This window comes from Betta splendens, chromosome 15 (assembly GCF_900634795.4).
Source record: "Betta splendens chromosome 15, fBetSpl5.4, whole genome shotgun sequence".
Taxonomy (NCBI): Eukaryota; Metazoa; Chordata; class Actinopteri; order Anabantiformes; family Osphronemidae; genus Betta; species Betta splendens.
Window position 1 is genome coordinate 7674471 of NC_040895.2, and position 21622 is coordinate 7696092.

A 21622-nucleotide genomic window follows, 5' to 3' on the forward strand; every position below is an offset into this window, starting at 1 on the left:
CACTTAAAGCGGAGGTCTCACAGCCGCTCGGCTTGACCAGACAGGTCGTATCCTCCTCTCTGAACACTCAGCACCTTTGAAATCATTAACATTTTTTGGCAAAACGAAAAAAAAGCGAACACCCTACTGACAAGCACCTGCCTCCTGAAACAACACGTCACCTCCCGTGGGTCCCTCTCCACCCTGTTTAACAGCTCTCCTGTCTTCCTCCGCTGTTGTCTCAACACTTTCAGAGTCTGTGGTCCAACTTGTTTTCTACTTTTTTTTGCTGTGTTTGACTGGGAAGGAATTGAACGTTGGTCTCTGTCTCACCCCCGTTGCCCTGTGATGGTGTCTGTCTGCCTTGGAGCAGGGAGCCACCTGACGTTTGCATGCCAAGACAGGTCCCCCTCAACCCCCTGTGTGATACTGACATTACTGTCCCAATAGGCCGCGCCACCTCTGAACCCGAGCTGCGATGGCCCAAGGCCTCAGTCGCAGGACGCGGCTGCCGTGGCCCTTCTGACGGGCTCTGCTCCTCTGTGTTCTCCGTATCGTCTGCAGGCAGCTGTATGCGCAGGAGGCCGCCTGCAGGCTCCAGGCTGCCGAGCGGGACGGGAAGTCGCTGAAGAGGCTTTCAAAGGAAGAATACCATAAAATGATGCTGCCCAGCAGCCCCTCGGGAGAAGAAAGGAGTCGGAAGGTGAGACCGGCTAACCTGTGACGCTGTGTTTGACAGAGAGGCAAATATAACCTATTGAAACTGTCAGGTCGTGATTGATGGCAGGACCGGATGACTGGGTTTGACTGCAAACCCTTAATCTGATGCGTGTTAGGCCAGAACCAGACCAGATGAGCTCCTGCTGCGAAGGAAACGCAGGACCAGTATCTGCTGTCCGTCTGCTGCTGAGCATCTCAACCTCTGCAGTCCCCATCGACTGGCACTCAGTGTTGGGTTAATTTAATTTATAATGGGCACCGACTTTGCTCAGTCAGGATGTCATGGATTAAAGGCAGGGCGTTGCAGAGATCGCATTGATGTTTTATGTTCCTGGCTCTTGCAGTCTCTATTAATTGCATCTCAAGTTCCCTGCGTCATCCCCCATTCCCCATCCATTATCTACCAGGAAGGGCCCCTTGAGACATACGGATAGGTTATTTTTGGATGCTGCTTAATTCTAATACAAGTGCACTTTATCCCTGGAGTAGACATACATGTCCTTTCACACACGGGCTTTGTCTCTCCCACAAAGGAGCTCAGTGCACTGATTAGTTTGTCGTGTTGTTGTGCACTGAGCTTACAATATATAAAACATGGTGCTCACAAAAGAGCAGGCTCAGTACCGGCCCTAGATGAAAGCAGGCACATCAGACCTGCGCTGTGATTTTCCTTCATTTGATTCTATTTTGTTTCTTGCAGTGAGGGTGGGGAGAAAAAAAGTCACAGCAACCAGTAAAAGGTGCACAGTGTTTCCCGTCTGATTCAAAGAGTAGCGTGATTTTTCTCTCCGTGGTCCCCGCTCCGTCTGATTCCGCCTGGTAATGCGACGCGTGGAAAAGCAATCTGGGAGAGGGATGCACGGGGGGAAGACAGCGAGCCAGACGCTGCGGCCGTGCACGCGCCTGATGCCGGCGATCACACGGCGTTCTGCTCTGGAGCAGCCTCTCCAGGACGCCATGTTTTTAATCATCAAATGGCACGTAAAGGAATCAAATTACAGTAATGACAACGTTGGAAACGTCATTGATTTATTTCTAACTTAATACACTGTGCCCTGTTTAATCTCCTAAAGTAATTAAAGTAAGTACACGGTAAAGGTGAACGCATGCGTCTCCCGCGCTGGCCGCCCGGCGCCGGGCTTTGTGCGGCCGAGCAGGTGCGGAGACGTTTCCCCTGCCAGACGCCCTTCCCACAGACAGGGAGAGCATTGTGCTGCTGACGTAAAGGAAAGGCCTTTCACAGCTTATTCCGCTGCGACGCTCCTCCTTTGAACCTCCCGCGGGGGCGAAAATAAAAAAAGCGAAGCATGTGAATAGCTGCTTGTCCAAAACATCCTCCCGTGTGGCATGTCAAAGGGTCCCGGCGCTTGTTTGGAGCAGGCGGTGGAGAACAAAGCCGGGGAAATCGGGGAAAAAATCTAAGTGGCTCAACTGATAAGAAGGATGTTGTTGCCAGACATTACAGCGTGGATTAGACACACTGAAATAGGCTGTAATCCTCCTATTAATGCAATATTTTCTGTGTAATGTGAACAGCAAGGTGTAATATTCAAAGAGCCTGGTTTGATGCTAACTAAATGCAATAAGCCCTATTGCAAATGGTTTCATGTACTAGGACTTTATTTCAGGGCTATTTTTACTGTATATGAAAGAGCAGCAGATTCTGTTTCAACTTGTTTTGATGAGTGAGGACCTAATGGGGCCCTAATCTTGTAAAACTGGCGACGAGGCGCGGCCTTGTTGAGTTAAAGCCTCTGAGATGCTGTGACCGGGCGGCCGTGAACGTGCGCTGCCGCGTCGCTTTCAAGGCGCACTAGGCGTTCGCCGGCCTCCTCCGCCCGCGGGATCTGCGGCGGAGGCGCCTTTGAAATGGAGACGCTCGGGTGTCGGCTCGCGGGGACACCGGCCCAGCTGCGAAGCCAGAGGCGGACAATTACCCGTCTGGCCAACTGCCCCACGCATCGTTTGCGGCTGCATTTGATGTCGCTCCTGCGGTATTTGTGCGAGCTAACTGCAACAGTGATGGATGGGAGCGCTCCGTGTGGTTTGGTGTGTTTTCGCAGGAGATCCTCTGTCACAATTCTGGCCGCGTTTGGGGAAAATCGGGCGACTCGTCAGCGGTATCCTGTGTAATTTCCCTCCGTTTCGGGGGGGGGGGGGAACGCGGACCCGCGTAGCGCAGCGTGCACGGTCAACCCTCCGGCAGCTGTGCAAATAAGCCTTAGGAAAGTAATGGATTTGCATCCAGGTCATCCAGGTGTTGGTTCGCTGCTCAGTGACCTCTGTCGCCACCTCCAATGGTACTATCCTGTATTTTAGCCACTCTGCCAGACGGGCTCCATCCGTCTGCATCTCTATATGAACAAAAGCCTGTAATTGATTCCTGACACTGCATTCTATAAAGACGTCCCCTTCCCCTCCCACTCGTTTGGACCCTGCGCGCCGGGGGACGCTGCCTGTGTGCTTGGCCCTGACTGCCTCCTCACCTGTCCCCTCCCTCCCCTCCCTCCTCTCAGGTGTCGGCGGTGGACAGCCTGTCGCCCAGGCGCTCCCTGTACCGGACCCTGTCTGACGAGAGCGTGTGCAGCAACCGCAAAGGCTCGTCGTACACCAGCTCGCACAGCTCCGTGCTGGACCAGGCCGTGCCCAACGACATCCTGTTCAGCACCACGCCGCCGTACCACAGCACGCTGCCCCCTCGCATGGTCCACAACCAGGGCGCGACCAACCTGAGGAGTAAGTAGAGACGACTCAAAGGATGCTGCAGAGACGCTGCTTTAGCGTGAACAAAGACTGGAGGCCTAATGTGGGTCAGCGTTGCTCTGAATGCGACCCTAGAGCGTCGTTAAGACGATCGGTGCCCACTTCAGGCTCACTCTCTAGTACAGCCGACTAATTGGAGCCGGACGGAGCCGTCTCCGTCCGCATTAAGCAGACACCTGTCACCGCTGGCTACTACCCCCTCTCTGCTGCTTCCCCACTGAATGTGCATCAGTGATGAGAGGTGTGATGTGTCCTGCCTGTGCCGCCGCAAGTCTTTAAGCTCGCTGACATGAACGTGCCTATTTTCTCCATCAGGAGTCACGGTCTCTGTCATCCATAACGTTTCGTTCCCTCATCAGTCCCTGCCTGCCTCCCCTCCGCGTCCCCTCCTGTCTCATTTCCATACCGTCCCTCACCCGTCCCCAGCTGCCGCGCTTAGAAAATGGCTTTTGGAAAGATATTTCTCTCTTTAGCTTCTTCTGGCTGTCAACCTGATGGATTCCTGATTGCTTTGAAGGGTGGCTGAGAACACAGGGGCTCTCTTTCTTTACAGAAACAGCTCAATTTGGTAAACAGTGAATCACTCAAGCTCCAAGACACTGGATAAATTGAAAGGAAAGTGTCAGCATCACCTCAAGCTCTCTCTGTCTTGTCTCTGCTTCTCCGCTCATGCCTCTCTGCAGAATGGGAGCTTGTTTATTGCATTCCTTGTCTTTGAGGGCTATGAGGGAGGGAGATTGATTGAAACATGAAGACATTCATTTAGACAAGTCATTTATCACCCCTCAGACGGCACCTTGCAAGTGCTGTGCGGAGAAGTGACACGAGCCTACATGTACACGAACGCTTCCTCTGTGAAGTGAAATTATCTGCAGCCTTTGGGAGGTTTTGTTGCTCAGGTCCATAGCGTCGGGCTTAGCGGAGGTATGATTGGATGGGAGGCGTCTTCCCTCTGTAGCCGCCGTCCCCCTGCGTTGCCCTTTTGACGCCACCCCCCCCCTTCCCTGACGCAAACGGAGAGATGAGCCCTGAACCGGGCCCGGGCCCAGACACTGACTGGAGCGCCTGCCTGTCTCTGCAGATGACTTTTGGTTCTCTGACGGCTCCTTGGCGGACAGGTCCAGGTTCAGCGACCCGGGCCTCATGCCCCTCCCAGACACTGCCACGGGCCTGGACTGGTCTCACCTGGTTGACGCAGCGCGAGCCTTCGAAGGTAACCGGCCTGGCTGAAGCTGCTGGCGCCCCGCGCCCCCCGCACCCCCCACACCCCCCACTACCTCCTCTTACCTCACTGCTTAGCGCGTGTGTCTGCGTGTGTGTGTGTGTAACTGGCAAGTGCGCGCTGGCTTGCATGCATAGGTTTGTTTGCGCTGCGTGTTTGTGTCCCCTCTAAGCGTCTCCTAAGTGCTGTAGGAGGGGAGTTTGGGGAATTCCTCGGCTTTTTGGACCTTTTTATTAGGACCTGTAGCGTTGCAGTCATCGTTTCACAGCACGTCAAACCAGAAGAGCCTGAAGTCATTTCAGCTCCTCCCTGGCCTTTAGTCTATGAGGTCTGAATATTGCAGTGGGAGATGTTATATTCCTTTTCACTGACTAAATTAAGGGAGACGTGTGGTGCAAAGTGGCAGATCGGCTCCTTTTACCACAAGGCGTGCTGGTGCTGCTCGTGCACAATCTGCACGGCTGCTTTAGACGAGCTGGAGTAGTTTCCCGGTGCCACCTGACCCTGAAGCGTGCGTTTAGTTTTTTGTTTGAGAAAGAAGCACTTTTATTCCTTTTCAAGAGAGCTGTCAAACGAAAGTGGGCAAAACCTGACAGCGAAGTCACTCGGTCTCACTCTGCTTTCACCTAATTAGCGCAGACATCTCTCTGCCACTTCATGATCAGCTTCATCACTTTGATTCACGTTTTTCTTGTTTGAGTTTTCGGCCCATCTATTACAGACGCTATAACCCGCCCCCCACACACTTGACTGCCTTCTGACCCTGAGACCAATGAGCCGGCAACTTAACATGTAACCATTTATTTGTCATAACCAATGAATCGTCTGTTGATACGTTTCCTGCCGCATGTCCCCCAGCACATAATTTAATAAGAGTGGAATTAGTAAAGATGATGCAGATATTGACTGGCAGCGAGCAGGCAGTTGTCACGGCAGCCCGGCTGGCCCAGAAAAGGCACTGTGTAAACTGGAGCCCTGTTGCTGAGCAGAAAGTGGCTCCAGGCTGCCACTGTGTCATGTATGTTTAACCGCCTCTGATCGGAGCCAGAGGAGAAGACGCTTGGCTGCGACGTAAAGCATTTATAGCGTTCGTAACATTAGCGCCGGGCATCATGGGAAACCACCCATGGTCATGATGCGAAAAGATGGTTTGGATCGGCCCGTGGGGCTCATACCACAAAGATGAATGAAATCCAAATGGAGCTCGGGTAATGAAAGGCTGTTGGTACAATCGCTGAAGCTTTCTTGTCAACAACTGGACACGTTTTAATATTTCCCCCAAACGGAGTGCAGTACATGCAGAGGCACAGATTGTTGTTTTCTCCTCTGCTCAATCTGTTCTTGCTTGATTTTTATTTTTTTTTCTTCAGCCGCTCGTCCGCTAAATCTAAATCTGGACACCAGCTCACACGAAAAACTGACTAGCTTTTTTTTTTTTTTTTTTTTTTTTGCGTCCGTCACAGCTTTCGCAGAAGTCCTTAATCTTCCTGATGCAGCCATCAAATATCAGGAAAATGTTCATTCATATGCAAATGAAAGCTCGGTCTCCCTTTCCTGGCTCATCCGAGCAAGCAGCTCTGGGCTCGTTCAGCTTTTGTCTTGGAGTGGATTAGTTTTCATTTGGGGGGCTAAATTAATAGAAGGGTTTCCCTAATCTTTTCCATGAATATGGAGATGCTCCTATCTTTAGTCTCACACCAAGGGCTTGAGAGAGATTTCTAGAGGTTTCTAAAGAAAAGAGCATTACAGCTCAGAACTGAGCCGTCCCTGAGCGTAACATGCCAAGTTTGGGTTTTCCGTGGAGCTTTGAGCGAGCTTAAGGGCCTGATATGGTAAAACAAGCATGACTGCTGCTTTACAGCCGTCTGGGATTCGGACCATTATGAGCCAAACAGCTGTCAGAGGAAACTCAGAAGGGTGAGGGCACCAGAGCCACAGCCAAGGCACTTACTTCATCTGCAGTCGCCCAGAAGTGCTCAGTTTAGCGCCTTGTTTCCTGACGTCTTATATGGGAGGGAGGGCCTACGTCAGTCATTCATTCATACAAAGCATGAATGAATCATGTCATCCTCTCAGATTTGCATGCGTGTGTGTATGTGTGTGAATGTGCTGCTTCTCTGTTTTAGTTGCATGTTGACACCCTGATGTACAGTACGCTGTTGTGAAATGTCCCCTGGCCTCGATGTGACATGCTTACTGACTTCAGCCGTCGCGTCCACAGACCAGCGCGTGGCTTCGTTCTGCACCATGACGGACATGCAGCGGGCCGAGGCCCTGCAGATCTCCAGAGAGCTGACCAGGCGCGTGGCGGAGGCCGAGGGAGAAGCGCTGGAAGCAGAGTAGGCTTCACCCACGAACGCACACACAGGAGAAACATTAGATATCAGCAAACTCCGTGCTCCCAGAGTTCCCAAACAGCCAGTGTGGCATCATGCAGTAGCTTAGCAACCGCCAATGAGAACAGCAAGCCTGTCAAGCTGTGGATTAATCCACATGGTAAAGCAATGTGCATGAAACCCTGATAAGAGCTGTGTTCAGCGAGTGAAGAGGTTGGAGCGTGGCATCTCCAATGAAGAAACAAAACTCAAGTGCAGATGTGCAAGGAAGCTACTTATTACACAGAGTACAACACTAGCTGGCTGCAAAAACATTATCTTAGTAGTATTGTTATTATTGGCATAACAGCAGTAACAAGCAGTCAGAGCTGGAAACATGATGCGTTTATGATACATGAGTCTCACTTTTAACCCCATCCTGGTCTGTGTCTGCCAGCAGCAGCTCCCCGTCCACATTAACTGGCAAAGTCAACCAGCTGGAGGTGATCCTCAGGCAGCTGCAGCATGACCTCAGAAAGGTAGGTCCGCATTTACCCAACCAGTCCCACGCAGGCGACTCCCTCAGCTGTGGGCGTTTGTCTCCCAGCGGGGACACGTCTGCCGCGCACCGCTTAAGAGAATGGGCTGAGTAATGCATGCCCCCAAGTCTGTGCAATACAAACACGTCCATTTAATTCAATATCCTGCTTCCTTTCCTTATTGTGTCCCAGCGCGACATTACCCCACCGCCACTAATGTGCTTAAAATGGAGAGAGGAAATGCACTTCCACTGGAACAGGGAAAAGGCAGCTTTTCCATGTTAATGCCCTCCCATTTACAAGACGCTGATGAAAGGCAGCCGTCGTCGTAATAGCGGCGCTGCTATCAACCTCTTGTTTTAATCCGGTTATTGTGCCACACGTGCCAGTGTTAACTGGGCCTGTTTGTGTGTCCAGGAGAAGGAGGATAAGGCCATGCTGCAGGAGGAGGTGCAGCACCTGAGACAGGACAACATGCGGCTGCAGGAGGAGAGCCAGACAGCGGCCGCTCAACTCAGGAAGTTCACGGAGTGGTTCTTTCACACCATCGACAAGAAACCCTGAGAATGAGAGAGAGAGAGAGGGGGAGGAGAGAGATGAAAGAGCTCCACGGCCTCCACTCCTCCTGGGCACACGCTCAACTCCTACTTAAGACTCCCAGATGAGCCACAGGCAAAGTTGAAAACAAACCATTACCGGCCCCCAGAGAAATCACGACCCCTTAAAACCTCCCGGCTCAGGAGGCTGCAGGCCTGTGTGCAGACACTTGGAATCCTCATCTAGTGTTGGAAGCCTCCTCGGCCTGCGATGCAGTTTCTGAAGATTGTTGGGAAACTTTAGGAAATCCTGCTCTCCGCTGCTGAGAGCAGCCTCCCCATGCCAGGGGGCCCTGCTCGGGTCCCTGGGATCTTCTTACAGTAGTGGAATGTAAAGCTCATTTACTGTAGTCAACATATAATCTACCTATGTCACGTCAGTCTACTGTACTGTATGCTCAGCTGTACTGTAATGTACTGCGCACACTGTCACACAGCTGTTTCTGTGCCGGCCTTCGTGGACACCGGGGAGTGAGGAGGGGGAGGAGGCTGGTGGGGGATGGAGAGAGGAATGTACTGGACTTAATGAAGTGGTACTCAGTGTCTCCTTGCACCAGGAGGAATCCACATGTGGCAGTCTTGAAACGTACTGTGGGGGGGAAAAATGAATGTAGCTCAACTGAAACTCTTTTTTTTTTCCAAAGTTGGAAAGGTTCAAGGTTTTGCGTTAAGGTTCTGTTTGTTTATTAATTCCACTTTTTCTTTTCCACGGTGTTGTAACGTCCGGTCACATGGCAGTACTTTTGATGTTTAAAGGTGCTTCTTCCCATAAACGCGTCGGTTATTAGGTTCCGTTCACTGTCACCATGTCCTAGCAATAACAAAGTGGTAGTTATGAAACTGTGTTTGAAACAAAAAAAACGAAGTTAGCACAAACGTGACGCGTTCCTGTTGAGAAGCAGTTGTTGGTCGACATGTATTTATAAGACAGGAAGAGACTGTGCCTAAAACTCTTGGTTGTAAATGGATTGTTGGTCTTTGCTTTTAGGTCTCTTTTAGAAACACATGCCTTGTCTGTGGCTCACTGATAGAAGATCATATATGTGTGTGTGTGTGTGTGTGTGTTTGTGTGTGTGTGTGTGCGCGTGTGCATGTGCGAGTGCAGTTTATCACAGCAACATGTTCTTATGCAGTGGTTTCTAGAGCATTAGAGCAAGCGCCAGTGAACCACACTTACAATGCCAAATGTGTTTATTTCTGTACATATCTGCCACAAAAGTGTCTTGTATTTAACACTATTATTTAAGCTTATTTAACCTAAAGTTGTTTATTTTATTAAGGGTATTTGGTTTTTGTTGTTCTGTTTTTTTTTTCTCTGCACTAAGGAGAGATAAAGCTCTGTGTATGTTGTAAAGTGTGTAGCTTGCCAGGGCAAAAAAACACTATATATTTAAATATATAATGATCATTTTGAAGATTCCAACATTTGGATGCTGCTAGATGACAGTTGGCTGGTTTGTATGCTTTTAAAAATGTGTCTCAGCGTAAATTCTCTGGTGGGACACTGGTTGCTTTTTGTTTTGGTTTTTTGGGTCGATTTTGTTTTTTAAATAAATGTAGTTTGAAAAATAAGTGATGTTTGTGCTTTGTCAATGTTGTGAACGTTTTGGAGTAATTCAGGTCTGGGTGGGAGACAGAAACCATCAATGAAAAACAAAACCCCGAATCTGTCTGAAAACAAACAAAAACAAAACAAATATTAAAAGATGTAAAAATGTGCAGTTGCAAAGAATCCATAAATCTGGTGGAAACCCAGGATCTGGAAATCGCAACTATTGCAATAATAATACATCAGGGTCTGGCCACATGTCAGTGGAACAAAGTGATGATAACAACCTTTTCCGCGACACTTTGTCATCTTCTATTTAGCAAACCGCAGGTGCGCTAATACTTTCGAACGGAAACCCGAAACCATAATGAGCTGGTGATTTGATTCCCTGCGAGTTGCAATGGCTTAAATAAATGACAGATGTTGCTTTCACCACAGGGACGGCAAAGAACACGCTGAATAATTAATTAGGAGGCCTTTTGGGTGCAGAAAGGAAAACAATTAAATTTGTTTGCTACTTCCTGCATAAACCTCCAGGCCAGCTGCCGCAGTGTGGCCCAATCCATCCGGTCCTTTGTGGCCGCTAGCTTGCAGCTGCATGGAATTGTGGGTAGAGCCGTTCTGGCCATGTCCTTTTTTGGATTCATTTCCGCCCTCTTGAGTTCTACCTGTGAGGGAGTTGGAGTTGGTTTCAGTTTCGCTTTTGTTTTGCACCTTGTCCACACTCTCCTCTCGTGGGAGGCTCCTGATCCACATCCGACCTCCGCGTCAGGCCACTCTGCCTTCAAAAACCGCCGGGACGCGCGCGCGTGCGGACGAGATCGGGATTTGGCCAGAGGCGGCGGGAAGAGGTAGTTAATCTACACGCGCGCGCCCAGTGCCAGGACAGCAGATGGGAGCTCACGCTGGCACGAGACGAAAGTGTTGCCTGTTTCACATGGAGCACGATTCCAGGGTGTGTTGTGGAGAGCGGGAGCGGGAGTTCAAGCAATGGCTGCGCGGAGGTGCCAAATGGCTTTAGTGTCAGCGGAATGTGGAGGAATATCCGCGAACGGAGGCCAGAGTGAACGTGAAAAACGCGCCGCGCTAGAAATACGCGCGTGCACGACCAATGCAAGACACGTCGGGAATGGATTAGCTCTGCGAAATATGCTGACCAACGGTAACGTTAGCCCCGTATGAAAAGGCTGACGGCCTCCTCCAACCAGCCGCAAGGAGGAAACTATATCGACTTTTATTCATATTTGACTGTGTCAGCAGCTCAAGGAGTGAAGGTTCCGCCTCGGCTCGGGAGCGACGCTCGTCCAGCGCCGCACGGGTTCGTCGCTCGTCACACATAATAGCGTGTGACTGGGACGCAGTTGTCCTGCGTCCACGGTCCCACAGCAGATGCTCCCCCGCTGTGAGTGCCACCCTGGTCAGGATCATGTTACCCAGAATAGGGTTCAGCATGCCCAAAGCACAGCTGGCACTCCACGGGGGGGAGGGGGGGTAATTCTATAGACCATGTGTGTGTGTTGGGGGGGGGGGAGTGCAATCATACCTAACAAAATGTCAAATGTCAGTTTTGGCACTGGGGTACGTTTGTGTTTTTGTTGAACCATTAAAATAAATCTAGTCTAGCAGAGAAATATTCATAAATAGCACAAGCTCCTCAGATCAATAGCTTAATCCCATATATTCACTTTCATTAAAAAGGTACAGTGTTGATCGCTAATCAGGTGTTGAGCAGAGGACGCTGAGAAAACTGGAGGAGATTCAATAATATTGAAAACCTCAACTGGCGATGGGATGCGGCGGGATAAGCTCCCACCGGCCTCTTGGCCCGGCCCAGCGAGAGGGCGGCATCCTGAGCCTCAGCACAATTCAAGGAGGTTAAAAAAAAAGATAAAAATCATTTTCCAAGGAAATCCTGAACTCTGACACATCCAGCAGAGACAAAAGCTCAGGAAACGTCTTGTGTTGCGCGAGCAGGAACGCACTCACGTCTCGTACTGTGTGTCGCCTCACCGCCAAATTAGATAAAGAGACGGGAGCAAATAGATAAGACAGAGCTGCCGAATTATCTTTATTTGCTGAGATGTCCTTGTCTGTTGTCCTTTTCAGCCCCCGAGAGCGGCAGCGAGTGCTAATATTGATCCTCAATCGGCTCTTTGACTCCAAACAGACCTGGCTGTGAGGACGAGGGATGCTGAGTGGGCGCTGGGCGGCGCTTAGCGGCCGAGTCGTCTCCATCCTGACTTTTTTCATTTTTCCATATTTACATTATTGATCGTGCAGCTGCGTTAGCCCGGTGCGGCCCGTGCGGCCGATGAGCGGGCTGCTTTCACAGGGGTCATGGGAATATTGATGTCTGGAGGGCAAGTGGTGGGTGCGGGTGTGGGGGCGGTACAGTACGGAATAACAAACATCCCCCACTGACCCATCATCAGCAATAAAAGCTTAACTGGAGGAGCAATCAATCCGCTGAGCGAGAGGAAGCGATTCAGCGACGCCAGAAGGTCAAGAACAAAATGCGTTGTGCCGGGAGTGAGTGGTGCCGGAGCGCGGCCACCTTCAACCCGGCGGAGTCGGGCCGGAGCCGCGTCCACGTGCGGCTAATGAGAGCAGACCTGTGATTACCTGCAGCCGCAATGGACCCGGCGCGAACCCAGCCGCCGCGGCGCAAAAAGCTTTCTGAAAGGTGCCGAGCGCGACCCGCTCCGCACCAGAACCGCAGCTGGCGTCGGTTTAAACCCGCGCGAGTCCCGTCTACGCGCGCCGCCTATTAGCGCCAGATGGTGACATTTAACCGTCTTTATTCAGCACGTCAACAAAAGGAATGGAGCCCTAATAAAGTTTTAATTATTCCCCCTAATGGCAGGACTCCGTGTAGGAGCAGCCAGGCAAACACTGAATATTGGTATTTTCCTGAATAATTCATTAACCGCTTCAATAAGTACAAATTAATGTTCACTTCTTCCTCCTTTCATCGACAGCTCAGTTTATGACGTGGGAACAAAGCTCCACCATCACATTCTATTGTGGTGACAAATGGCTCTGGGTGAAATTACACAGCTGAATGTGCCACGGAGCTAATCTGGTCGTAGACTTCAAGTTATAGAACCGATTCACGGTTTAATACTGAGCTAATGACTAAACGTGTGAATCATATGAAATGAAACACAACCTAATGTGAAGCCGCTTAATTGTCGTAGAGGATCTAAACAGCCTTGAAGCTCGTGTTAAAGTTGACCTCTGACCCCAGTCATTATGTTGTATCGATCGCTCGCGCACTCGATGGCGCTGAACCCGACGAGGTTGAACGGATTTGCATTAGAAGAACGACGTATCCGATGCGCCGCTTCGTCTCATTCCCTCTGTTACTCGCTCGCAGCTTGTTTGTCTTCGTTCCCGAGTGCAACATAACGCCGTGACAAGCGCTCGATGCGCCTCCTGTGGAATTTATGTGCGTAATAAGGACAGTGCAAAGCTCTGGCGCCCTCCGCGCTGAGGACGAGCCCGTCGGCTTTCAGCCCTTCACCTCCCTGGAGTTACGGATTCATTCATTCATTCATTGTAGAGTGCAATAGTCCAGTAAAGTTTCATCCATGTCTACATTTGGTGCTGGAGCCCATTTGTATATGTGCTTTAAGAATCCCTCCATTTTAGTTTCCAGACCAGTTTGTCCTGTACCTCTATGGCTCTGGTGTCACTCATTTAGCAGGACTTACTGTAGCGATTACTCTACACCCACAGTGGGTATTTTCCACAGACCTTAGCTTCCCTTCCTGCCCACCCACCACGTATTTACCAAAATGGCTTTAATGAATTAGCTTCGTTCTAAAAAATTTTATCATGCCACAGTCTTTATTCCATTTTCTGAGTTCCTACTGGGAGACTGTAGCTGCCAGTAAGAACTGATGGTGTGTGTGTGTGTGTGTGTGTGTGTGTGTGTGTGTGTGTGTGTGTTCGCGCGCGCTCAGAGCAGCTCGTAAACTCTCGGTCTCGCTCTCCTATGAGGGACATAAACAAACTTTTCAAAATCACAAAAAGCTTTGATGCTTTGTGCTGGTAGGTCCAGCCTCTTAGACGAGGACGTGAAGTGGGTGAAAGCTCCCGTGATACAACAAAATGCAAGGATCAGAGACGAAGGGGATGGAGAGAGGCTGAGGATGGAGACGGGGCTTTTTTGTTCCTCCTCTCCTCCGAGTGCCTGGCTTATCAACAAAGCCAGGTACCAATCTGCCTCCCTCCGCTGATGTTCTGCTGCAGAACGCCACGCTCTCTCCAGCCGAGGCGCAGACACAGCGGCGGGTCACTCCACGTGATTCGCTCCTTCTCCTCTGGTTGCACCTGTTTCTCTCCAGCTCGCGGTTCTGGTAATTGTGGCCTTTCCGGCGCGGCCTCTAATCACCGGGCTCCATCTGCAAGGCGCGCGACAATGCAAATGGGCCGGGAGACGCGAAGGAGTGACGCTAAGTGCACGGCTCCTGGCGGCCCGCGTGTCTGGAGGGGAGGCAGACGCGCGCTCAGGCTCAGCCGACCTATATGACTGTAAAAATAACCTACACGCAGATCCAGCCGTCTTAGAAACATTGGCTGTGATTCCAGATTCTAATTTGCTGTTCGATGGAGGTTTGCTGTGATTCACCTGGGCCCTCGTCACACCGCTGGCCACCAACTGACTTCCCGCCAATCGTCTGCTGTGTTGTACTGTATGCAAGCAAAGCCCACAGATGAGGGTTTAATATGGTTTTACCCTCCTCGTGTTAATATTGGTTCGAGGTACTGACAGAGGCGCTGTGTTGGTCCAGTGTGAACGAGACTGCAGCTGCAGGTCATCGGTTGGATCATTAACCCTATGGGAGGCCATTTATCCCACTCAGATGTGTGAGTGGCTCTTTCCACAGAGGCCTGAGTCATGGTTTTTAACACCATTTGTGACCCCCCCCTACATGTGGGGATCCAAACACGTGGCGTGAGCCACTTAAAGCAGAACAAAAGGCGGCGTCTCCTCCCATCACACTTCACTCTAGTATCACTTTGCCTGCCAGGCGCTGGGAGGAGTAGCAGCATTATATAGGGACGAAGCCAGGCTTAACGTCTGGCTGCGCATAGGAACAAACATCCGCCCGGCTCCTCCTACGCTTCACACACGCAGCCTCTAATGAAGCACCATCTGGCGCCGCCGCCGCCGCGGACCCGGTGCCTGCCCTGCACGGGCAACTCTCAGAAACAAGTTCCCGAGCGGCTTCACCGCCCAAGTACGAATTCACTCTGGCAAAGAGTCGGGCTCCAGATCCTGACAAGTGCCAGAGATGCTTTTCTAATGTAAGAATGAAAGAAAACACCGGTGTTTCTAAGAATAAACGCCGTGTGTTAGCATTTACGCTTCCGCCATTCCTTTATATGAAAAAGGGCAGATAATGGCAGTACATGCTTGTGCTGTAATAAAAGGGCTGAAATGAATTTCTCCGTGTGCATAAAGGCAAAGTGATGAAAGATCACGATATGGACGGCGGAAGGTTTGCACACACAATAGGTTTGATTCAGCCCACAAAGGCGGCGCATTGTGCAGGGGAGATGCGAGCGATAGCAGAAATGAATGGCAATTGAAAGGTGTGAATGGCATCTCTCATTAAAGGCGAACACGCCGGGAGGCAAATAATCTCCCGATCCAGATGATTCGAGCTTGCTTCAGTCGGACTTTCACGCTGCCTCCATGTGTCGGCTGCAGAATGACTTTGGAGGGAGCTCTTTATTTATTTATTTTTTTTTGTGACGGCAGAGAGGAAAAGGTGTGCGTTTGTGTGCTTTTTCTACCAGCCTCGCTGCTCGCGTGCAAACGAAGCCCGCTCCCGCGACGCCGGGCTCGCCGTCGCCCTCCAGGCTCAGGCGATGCCGGGTTACCAAGGCGACGGAGGCGAGATGGCGCCCGGCAGCCAGGCTCCGCAGCGCGAGTAGCCGCACCGTCTCCCGCTCCTTTGTCTTCCGACGGCTCAGACAGACGCGTCTGACAATAATGATCGATACGCCCGCGTTCGGTGGATTCCCACAAACGCAGCTCCTCGGGCCCTTCTTTCAGCTTTTCCGAAATAGAGATGGGAAGGTGAAGGGTCATCGAGAGGGAGGATCAAAATTCCCCGCTGCTCGTCTGAGAATTCAGAATGGAAGCCAAGTGTGTTATACGTGCTGATTCTCCAGCAGTGAAAGCAGCTTTTATTGTGGCGTGACACTGGAATGATTTCACCTGTCAAACCGTACCGTCGACTGTCTGCTGCGCGGGTAAACGCCCTGTGTCGACAAACAGAAGCCCTGTTTGGTTGAGCGCGCGCTGCCGGGGCGTGGGACTGTTGTTCTTTTACAAGCCACCGTCCCAGCGGTGCCTCTAATGAAGCGCTCATTGTCTTTGTGGAAGTGCCTGCTGCTGATTAAATGCGGTCATGGTTACGCGAGTCGTCTCGACTTTCTGCTCGGTGCCAGCTGCTTTTCACCGGGTTCCAGCCCTTCCACACAGACCTATTAGCGAATTCTTCTGCAGGCTTAACGTCACTTCTGAGCAGTGGGTGTAGAGGCGATTGCTCATATTTGGGCATTTTTCCAAATGCTTCAGTGGAATATTACTGTTGAAGCTTTACAGCAGGATAATCCCGGTTTAATGTTGGTTGGCTGATTAACATTATATCTTCTATCTACTGTCTTTGCTGGAGGTTTCTCGTGGGGGCTTTGTTACAGTTACAGTAAACAGTGAAGAGAATTAGCCGACTTCACTGTATAACTGATCAGACTTTAACTGAGAAACTCTCTCCCTTAAACACCTTAAATCAAGGCAAATGGAGAAAACTGAGATCATTCAGTGTGTCAATAATTTGCCGTGATGAGTTGGTTCCTCCACTCACAGACGCCGTCACTCATTCACCGGGGCCGTACGCTCCTCTGAGTCGCCTCATGAGGCCCTGCGATGGGATCCACACTCGGCTGAACGTGTGATTTCAGCCTCAGTTTCGCCGCGGAGATCCTACGCGAGATTTGCATCTCGAGAGGAAGCGCGAGCGGCAACGAGGCAGCTGATAAATAACAGGTGTGTCGGTCGACTAGTCGGTAATTCGCTGCCTGCTGCTGAACACTGCCTCCCAGTCATGAACCTGGCTCATGTTTTGGGAGCCTGTATAATATTAAACTAGTTACTATCCTGTGTGAGGTACCAACATTCTCTAACCTTTACCTTTAGGTTCAACACATAAAGAAGAAGCTTAAACAGACTAGATTAGATAGGAAAACAGCCACAAGCTATTATAGAAGATAGTGGAATTCAGGAAACATCGACAGTGTTATAGTCATGCTAACAGAGGAGATGAGGAATGAGTTTGAACTGACAGGTGCCTTCCAGCTGAGAACTCATGCAGATCAGTCTGTGGTTATCCAGGTCACTGGAGTTCGCTGGGAGACAGAGAAATCCGATGGCAGCAGGGCTCTTTTCTTTTTTCCTCCTTTGGAGCTCATCTTCGCCAGTTGAAAATCGCTCAGTTACAGTGAATGGCCGATGAGTGTATTCGGCCCGTTCTGGTTTGTGAACACGGATAATTACGTCCGTTTTAATCAGAGCAAAACCGTTCCCAGCAAAAGGTTAGGGCGCAGTCTCCAAATTCAGCCCAAGATCAGCCCGTCGTGTCAATATCATTCATTCTGCGTGGAAGGATAATGCGGTTAACTTGATCGAACAAGGTTAGAAATAGCAGGAAGCCAATGAATCTCTACAGTCTGCAGAGCAAGTCATGTACGTACTGGGAAGAGCAGTTGACAGTCTGCCGTGTTGTGATCAGGCATCACAGCCGATTGTCCTCCACCGCTGAAACCCACAAAAAGGCTGACAGAGAGAGAGAGAGGGGGGGGGGGGGCGCTCAAGGACGGGGCACCCGTTTCAACTTTTACGTGGACGTGGCTTTGTTTGGACGCTCTCTCTCTCTCTCTCTCTCTCTCTCTCTCTCTCTCTCTCTCTCTCTCTCTCTCTCTCTCTCTCTCTCTCTCTCTCTCTCTCCCGGCTCCTCGTTGCCCGGAGCAAAGCGGGAATCGGCTGATCTGTGCAGAATCGCGGTGACCCCCCAGGTCTCGTGCGTGTTCTTGGAAGAGAAAACGGCAAAGACAGACTCGAAGCCGTTCGGGGAGCTCTTGAAAACGTGCTGGAGCTCGAGCTCGAGCTCTGGTGTTGACTGACACCTTGCTGCCGAGTCTGAAAACCCAGATTACAAGTAGGAACTGGTCGATGGTCGATGGTTGTCTGTCATAATCCAATGTTTCCACCATAAATGCACTTGTGTTGTGTAAACCTTTATCTCCTGTTTTTTTCCTTTCTGCTCTGTCAGTTGTGTTTGGGTTTGATGCCACAGGTGACACGGGAGGCCCACATTGACGCCGCTCTCACCTTTGTGAGTCTTGTGAGTCTTTCTTGTTACCTGCAGTTTGAGAATCCTTTAATAACTGACTTTGTTGTTCTGGCAGTGCATTCTGCTTTTCATGCTTTCCTCTGAAGGACAGAATCTCAGACTATTATTCATATCAGCCTGTGGATGAAGGACCTGCTCGTCTGAAGGACAGCGATGATGGGAGAAAACACAGCCGCCGTGCGGTGTTCGCCTGTCAGGGTCTGACCCACATGCACCTCTGTTACTTGACTGATGCGTTTCAGGGGCCTGGAGAGAATCTGATGGTGGTGCAACATGTGACATGTGTTGAGGTTATTAAGGTGCAGTAATACATGTCTTGACAGTGCATCAGAGTTTATTTAAAGACTTAAAGTTCTCCTCTCGCCAATAATTTTCCGTTCCTTCAGGATGAAGCCATTTAAATTAATAAAAAAGCTGCTGCTGTTAGAATGTGATATTTTGTACCTTGCGGATCTAGTTTGACTGTGTTTTTCCATAACGCCCTCTATGAGATGTGCCTCTTGTTCCTGAGTTTGAAAGCACTTGTTGTAAGTGGTGCAGAACAAAAAAATCCTCAAAATGCTGAAGCACTGAACGTTTAGCCATAATTTTTTTATCTGGCTGGTTTAAAACCATTGGTCGTGTGTCTAACACGTGATCTACACACACACACACACACACACACACACACGCACGGCGCCATTCTTCCCGTTTTAGCAGCTTCACATGTAGAGTCATCTCTGAGTGTCATTAATATTTTTGGATGGCTTTACAAATGGAGCGTTTCTCGCCGAGCGCCGCGCTGAGGGGTTTATGTCTCATGAATTACCTCCATCATTTCAAATGCTCGCTATAAAACTGATAAATTGCCTTCCCCCGGAAAAGATTCTTTGCGATCTGCCTTCGAGAGAGAGATTTGGAAAATGAACATTTTTTTTGAAAGTCGAGCGATTTTCCTGGCGAGCAGAAAGCAAAGGGCATTTGTTTCACGTGCACTTACATGGAAATGACTGCCGCCCGCCCACACGCGAGACGGCAGGTATAATCAGACTGTCAGTCAGCGGGGGTGAGGCCACGCGCGTTTCACAGTCGCACCAGCTATATGCTTATCTTTGCATGTACTGTAGGTCAGAAAAGCACCAGCAACATTGTGCCACAGGGTTTCTGAATAGAGACACCTCCACCCGGATCCCGCTCCGTGTTGATGCTGAGGAGGTGTAACCGAGTCCTCCTGTCAGAGGCTAATCCCTCACAGGGACAGATTTAGCTGCTGCATCTCATCAGGCTTTCATCCGAGTCCAGCGCCGGTGTCACCGAGCCTGCTGCCTTCGCTTAATCGAGTTACGTTTAAAGCGAGCGGCTTCGCACCTGCTCTGCATCAGCGCCGGAGCCGCGCTGCTGCTGCTAGATCAATGAGCGGCCATCTCGCAGCGGCACCGGAGAGCGACAGACGGCTCCGGAGCGGGTCAGCATCCATATTCACGGGCTGTCAAATGCCACCGGGGTGCGCTGGGGTGAGGAGGAGATCTGAAAGCAGCCTCAAAGCTCTGATCGGACCCCCCCCCGCCCCCCGTTAAAGCCCCTCTGGTGCCTGCGGGGCCGTCTGCAGACACCCCGCGCAATTACCCTTTAAGCTGTTCCCAAGCACAATTACCTTCGCTCCTTAGCAGAGCAACACATGGTATTGCAATAATGTATGGGATGGTCAGCGGTCGCTCGTGTGTGGAGCGGGGGGGGGGGGGGGGGGGGGGGGGTCGTAACACCAGCCTTTACCCCCGGCTCCTAGTAGGAAAGACCATGCTGTGATCAAAGTGTCTCTGCAGAGCTCCCAGGACAACACACAAACAGAACCTCCACAGGTCCAGTTGGAACCAAGTCTCAACATCTACAGCCGTGATATGAAATTAACGCACAAGCGGGATTGAATTTTTGTAGTTTTCTGTGTGCAATAAGAAGTTTTTACTCTTTTCTAAGTCATCTGCTTATTAGCAACTCTAATGGTTTACTGTGATTAATTGCTGGTTTGTTGAACACACGTGAGCATGTGTTGGGTTGATACTCCGTTTAGTGGAAGTAACTGACTTAATGAGGACCGATGTTTGATCACGGAGAGGACTGAGGTTGCCATTAACAATGCAATTAAAACAGCTCCACACACACACACACACACACACACACACCACTGCATGGACACTTCCAGTTCTGAGGCCCGTGCCTTCATGCATGCTGTGCTCCTCGCGCCCCCCTTTGAGCGACTCGGTGCCGCCCGTTGAAGCGATTCTTTTCTGTGTCGGGCCTCGGGCTAATTGGACCGGCCTTTAGGGAGCGTCGGATTGATTGGATAGTTCCTGTTTCTGTACAGCTGCTGATTATGACGGTGGTGGTTTTTAAAATTGAGAGTGTGGTGGGGGGGGTGGATGCGCGGCCACTCGGCTCCTCTCTCCGGCGTCCTCCCCAGAGATCGGCCGCAAATTAATACAAACCAGAGCCCTCTCCTCTGCCTGAGACTCGTCACTCACCTTCCCCCCAGGTAGGAGAGGAGAGAGGAGAGAGGATGATGGAGCAGGTGCAGCCGAGTGGAGAACAATCGGGAGAGAAATGATTGGAATATCAGTGACTGAGTGCTTTTGTGCTTGAGAGATGATGTGGTTGCATGTGTGTGTGTGTGTGTGTGTGTGTGTGTGTGTGTGTGTGTGTGTGTGTGTGTGTGTGAGAGAGAGAGAGAGAGAGATCAGAGAAAGATGGAGAACTATTATGGTAAAGTGTTGGTGAAACATAAGGCCCATGTGTTAGTGTGACTCTGTGCAGTAGGTCTCTGTTAAACAGCTGGACAGATGTTTTAATAAATAAATCCTCAGCTTTCATATGGATCAATACTTAATCACATGGTGCATTTGAGCAGCAGAAAACAACTCCGATATATTTATGGATGTGAAGCTAAATAAATAGTGACACCAGCTCTATTCTGGGTTCATGTGACTCGGTACAAAGTCAAGCTCATTCAGCGTGCGCAGCACGGTTTTGTCACAGACCGCACAAAGAGAGGCAGGAGCAGCGCGGTGACGGTGGCAGAGTGACCCCTTCTGGTCTGGAGCCCCGCTCTCCACTCTGTGAGCTCAGGGAAACCAGTGCTCCCAGTCTGACTGGGTGCTCGTGTGTTCCAGGCTAATTTCAACATGAATAAAGAGTGATCTCAGCTTCCAGATGGAAAATGAAGCATCAAAGGTGTATTAATTATTCATACAATAGGATGATACTGTAGTGACACTTCTGTTGCTAAACATTAGCTGATCTGATGTCACAGATACCCTGTTTCCTGAAATGATTCTATTGATTCAACTCTGTGTCTGGCAGGTTTAGTCTTTCTTGCCCAGGAGCATTATTACACAATAAAAGTCCATTGATCTGTCAGTGCTGCTCCTCAGATTCACCACATCATTAGCAAGGGTGTCTTATGATTATGCCTTTGCCTCTGACTATCAGGAAGCAGTGGACCTGAACGCTGCTATCAAATACAGTGCGCTGCGTTCAGAC

General features: G+C 50.4%; 1 protein-coding gene across 8 annotated transcripts in view; it reads left to right on the top strand.

The window, feature by feature from the left end:
• The window catches only part of LOC114870443 (signal-induced proliferation-associated 1-like protein 2), a 64288-nt gene extending 54582 nt beyond the window's left edge, over nt 1-9706 (top strand). For 4 of the 8 annotated variants that reach the window (XM_055502581.1, XM_029175036.3, XM_029175040.3 and 1 more), the window contains 6 exons: nt 544-682; nt 3216-3435; nt 4544-4675; nt 6906-7023; nt 7457-7538; nt 7956-9706. In XM_055502581.1, coding sequence (XP_055358556.1) covers nt 544-682; nt 3216-3435; nt 4544-4675; nt 6906-7023; nt 7457-7538; nt 7956-8102 — 838 coding nt within the window. In that variant the 3' untranslated portion in view covers nt 8103-9706. The remainder of the gene's footprint in view (nt 1-543; nt 683-3215; nt 3436-4543; nt 4676-6905; nt 7024-7456; nt 7539-7955) is intronic. The other 4 variants (XM_041067529.2, XM_029175037.3, XM_055502583.1 and 1 more) reach the window with 3 other exon arrangements.
• Nucleotides 9707-21622: the final 11916 nt, after the last annotated feature.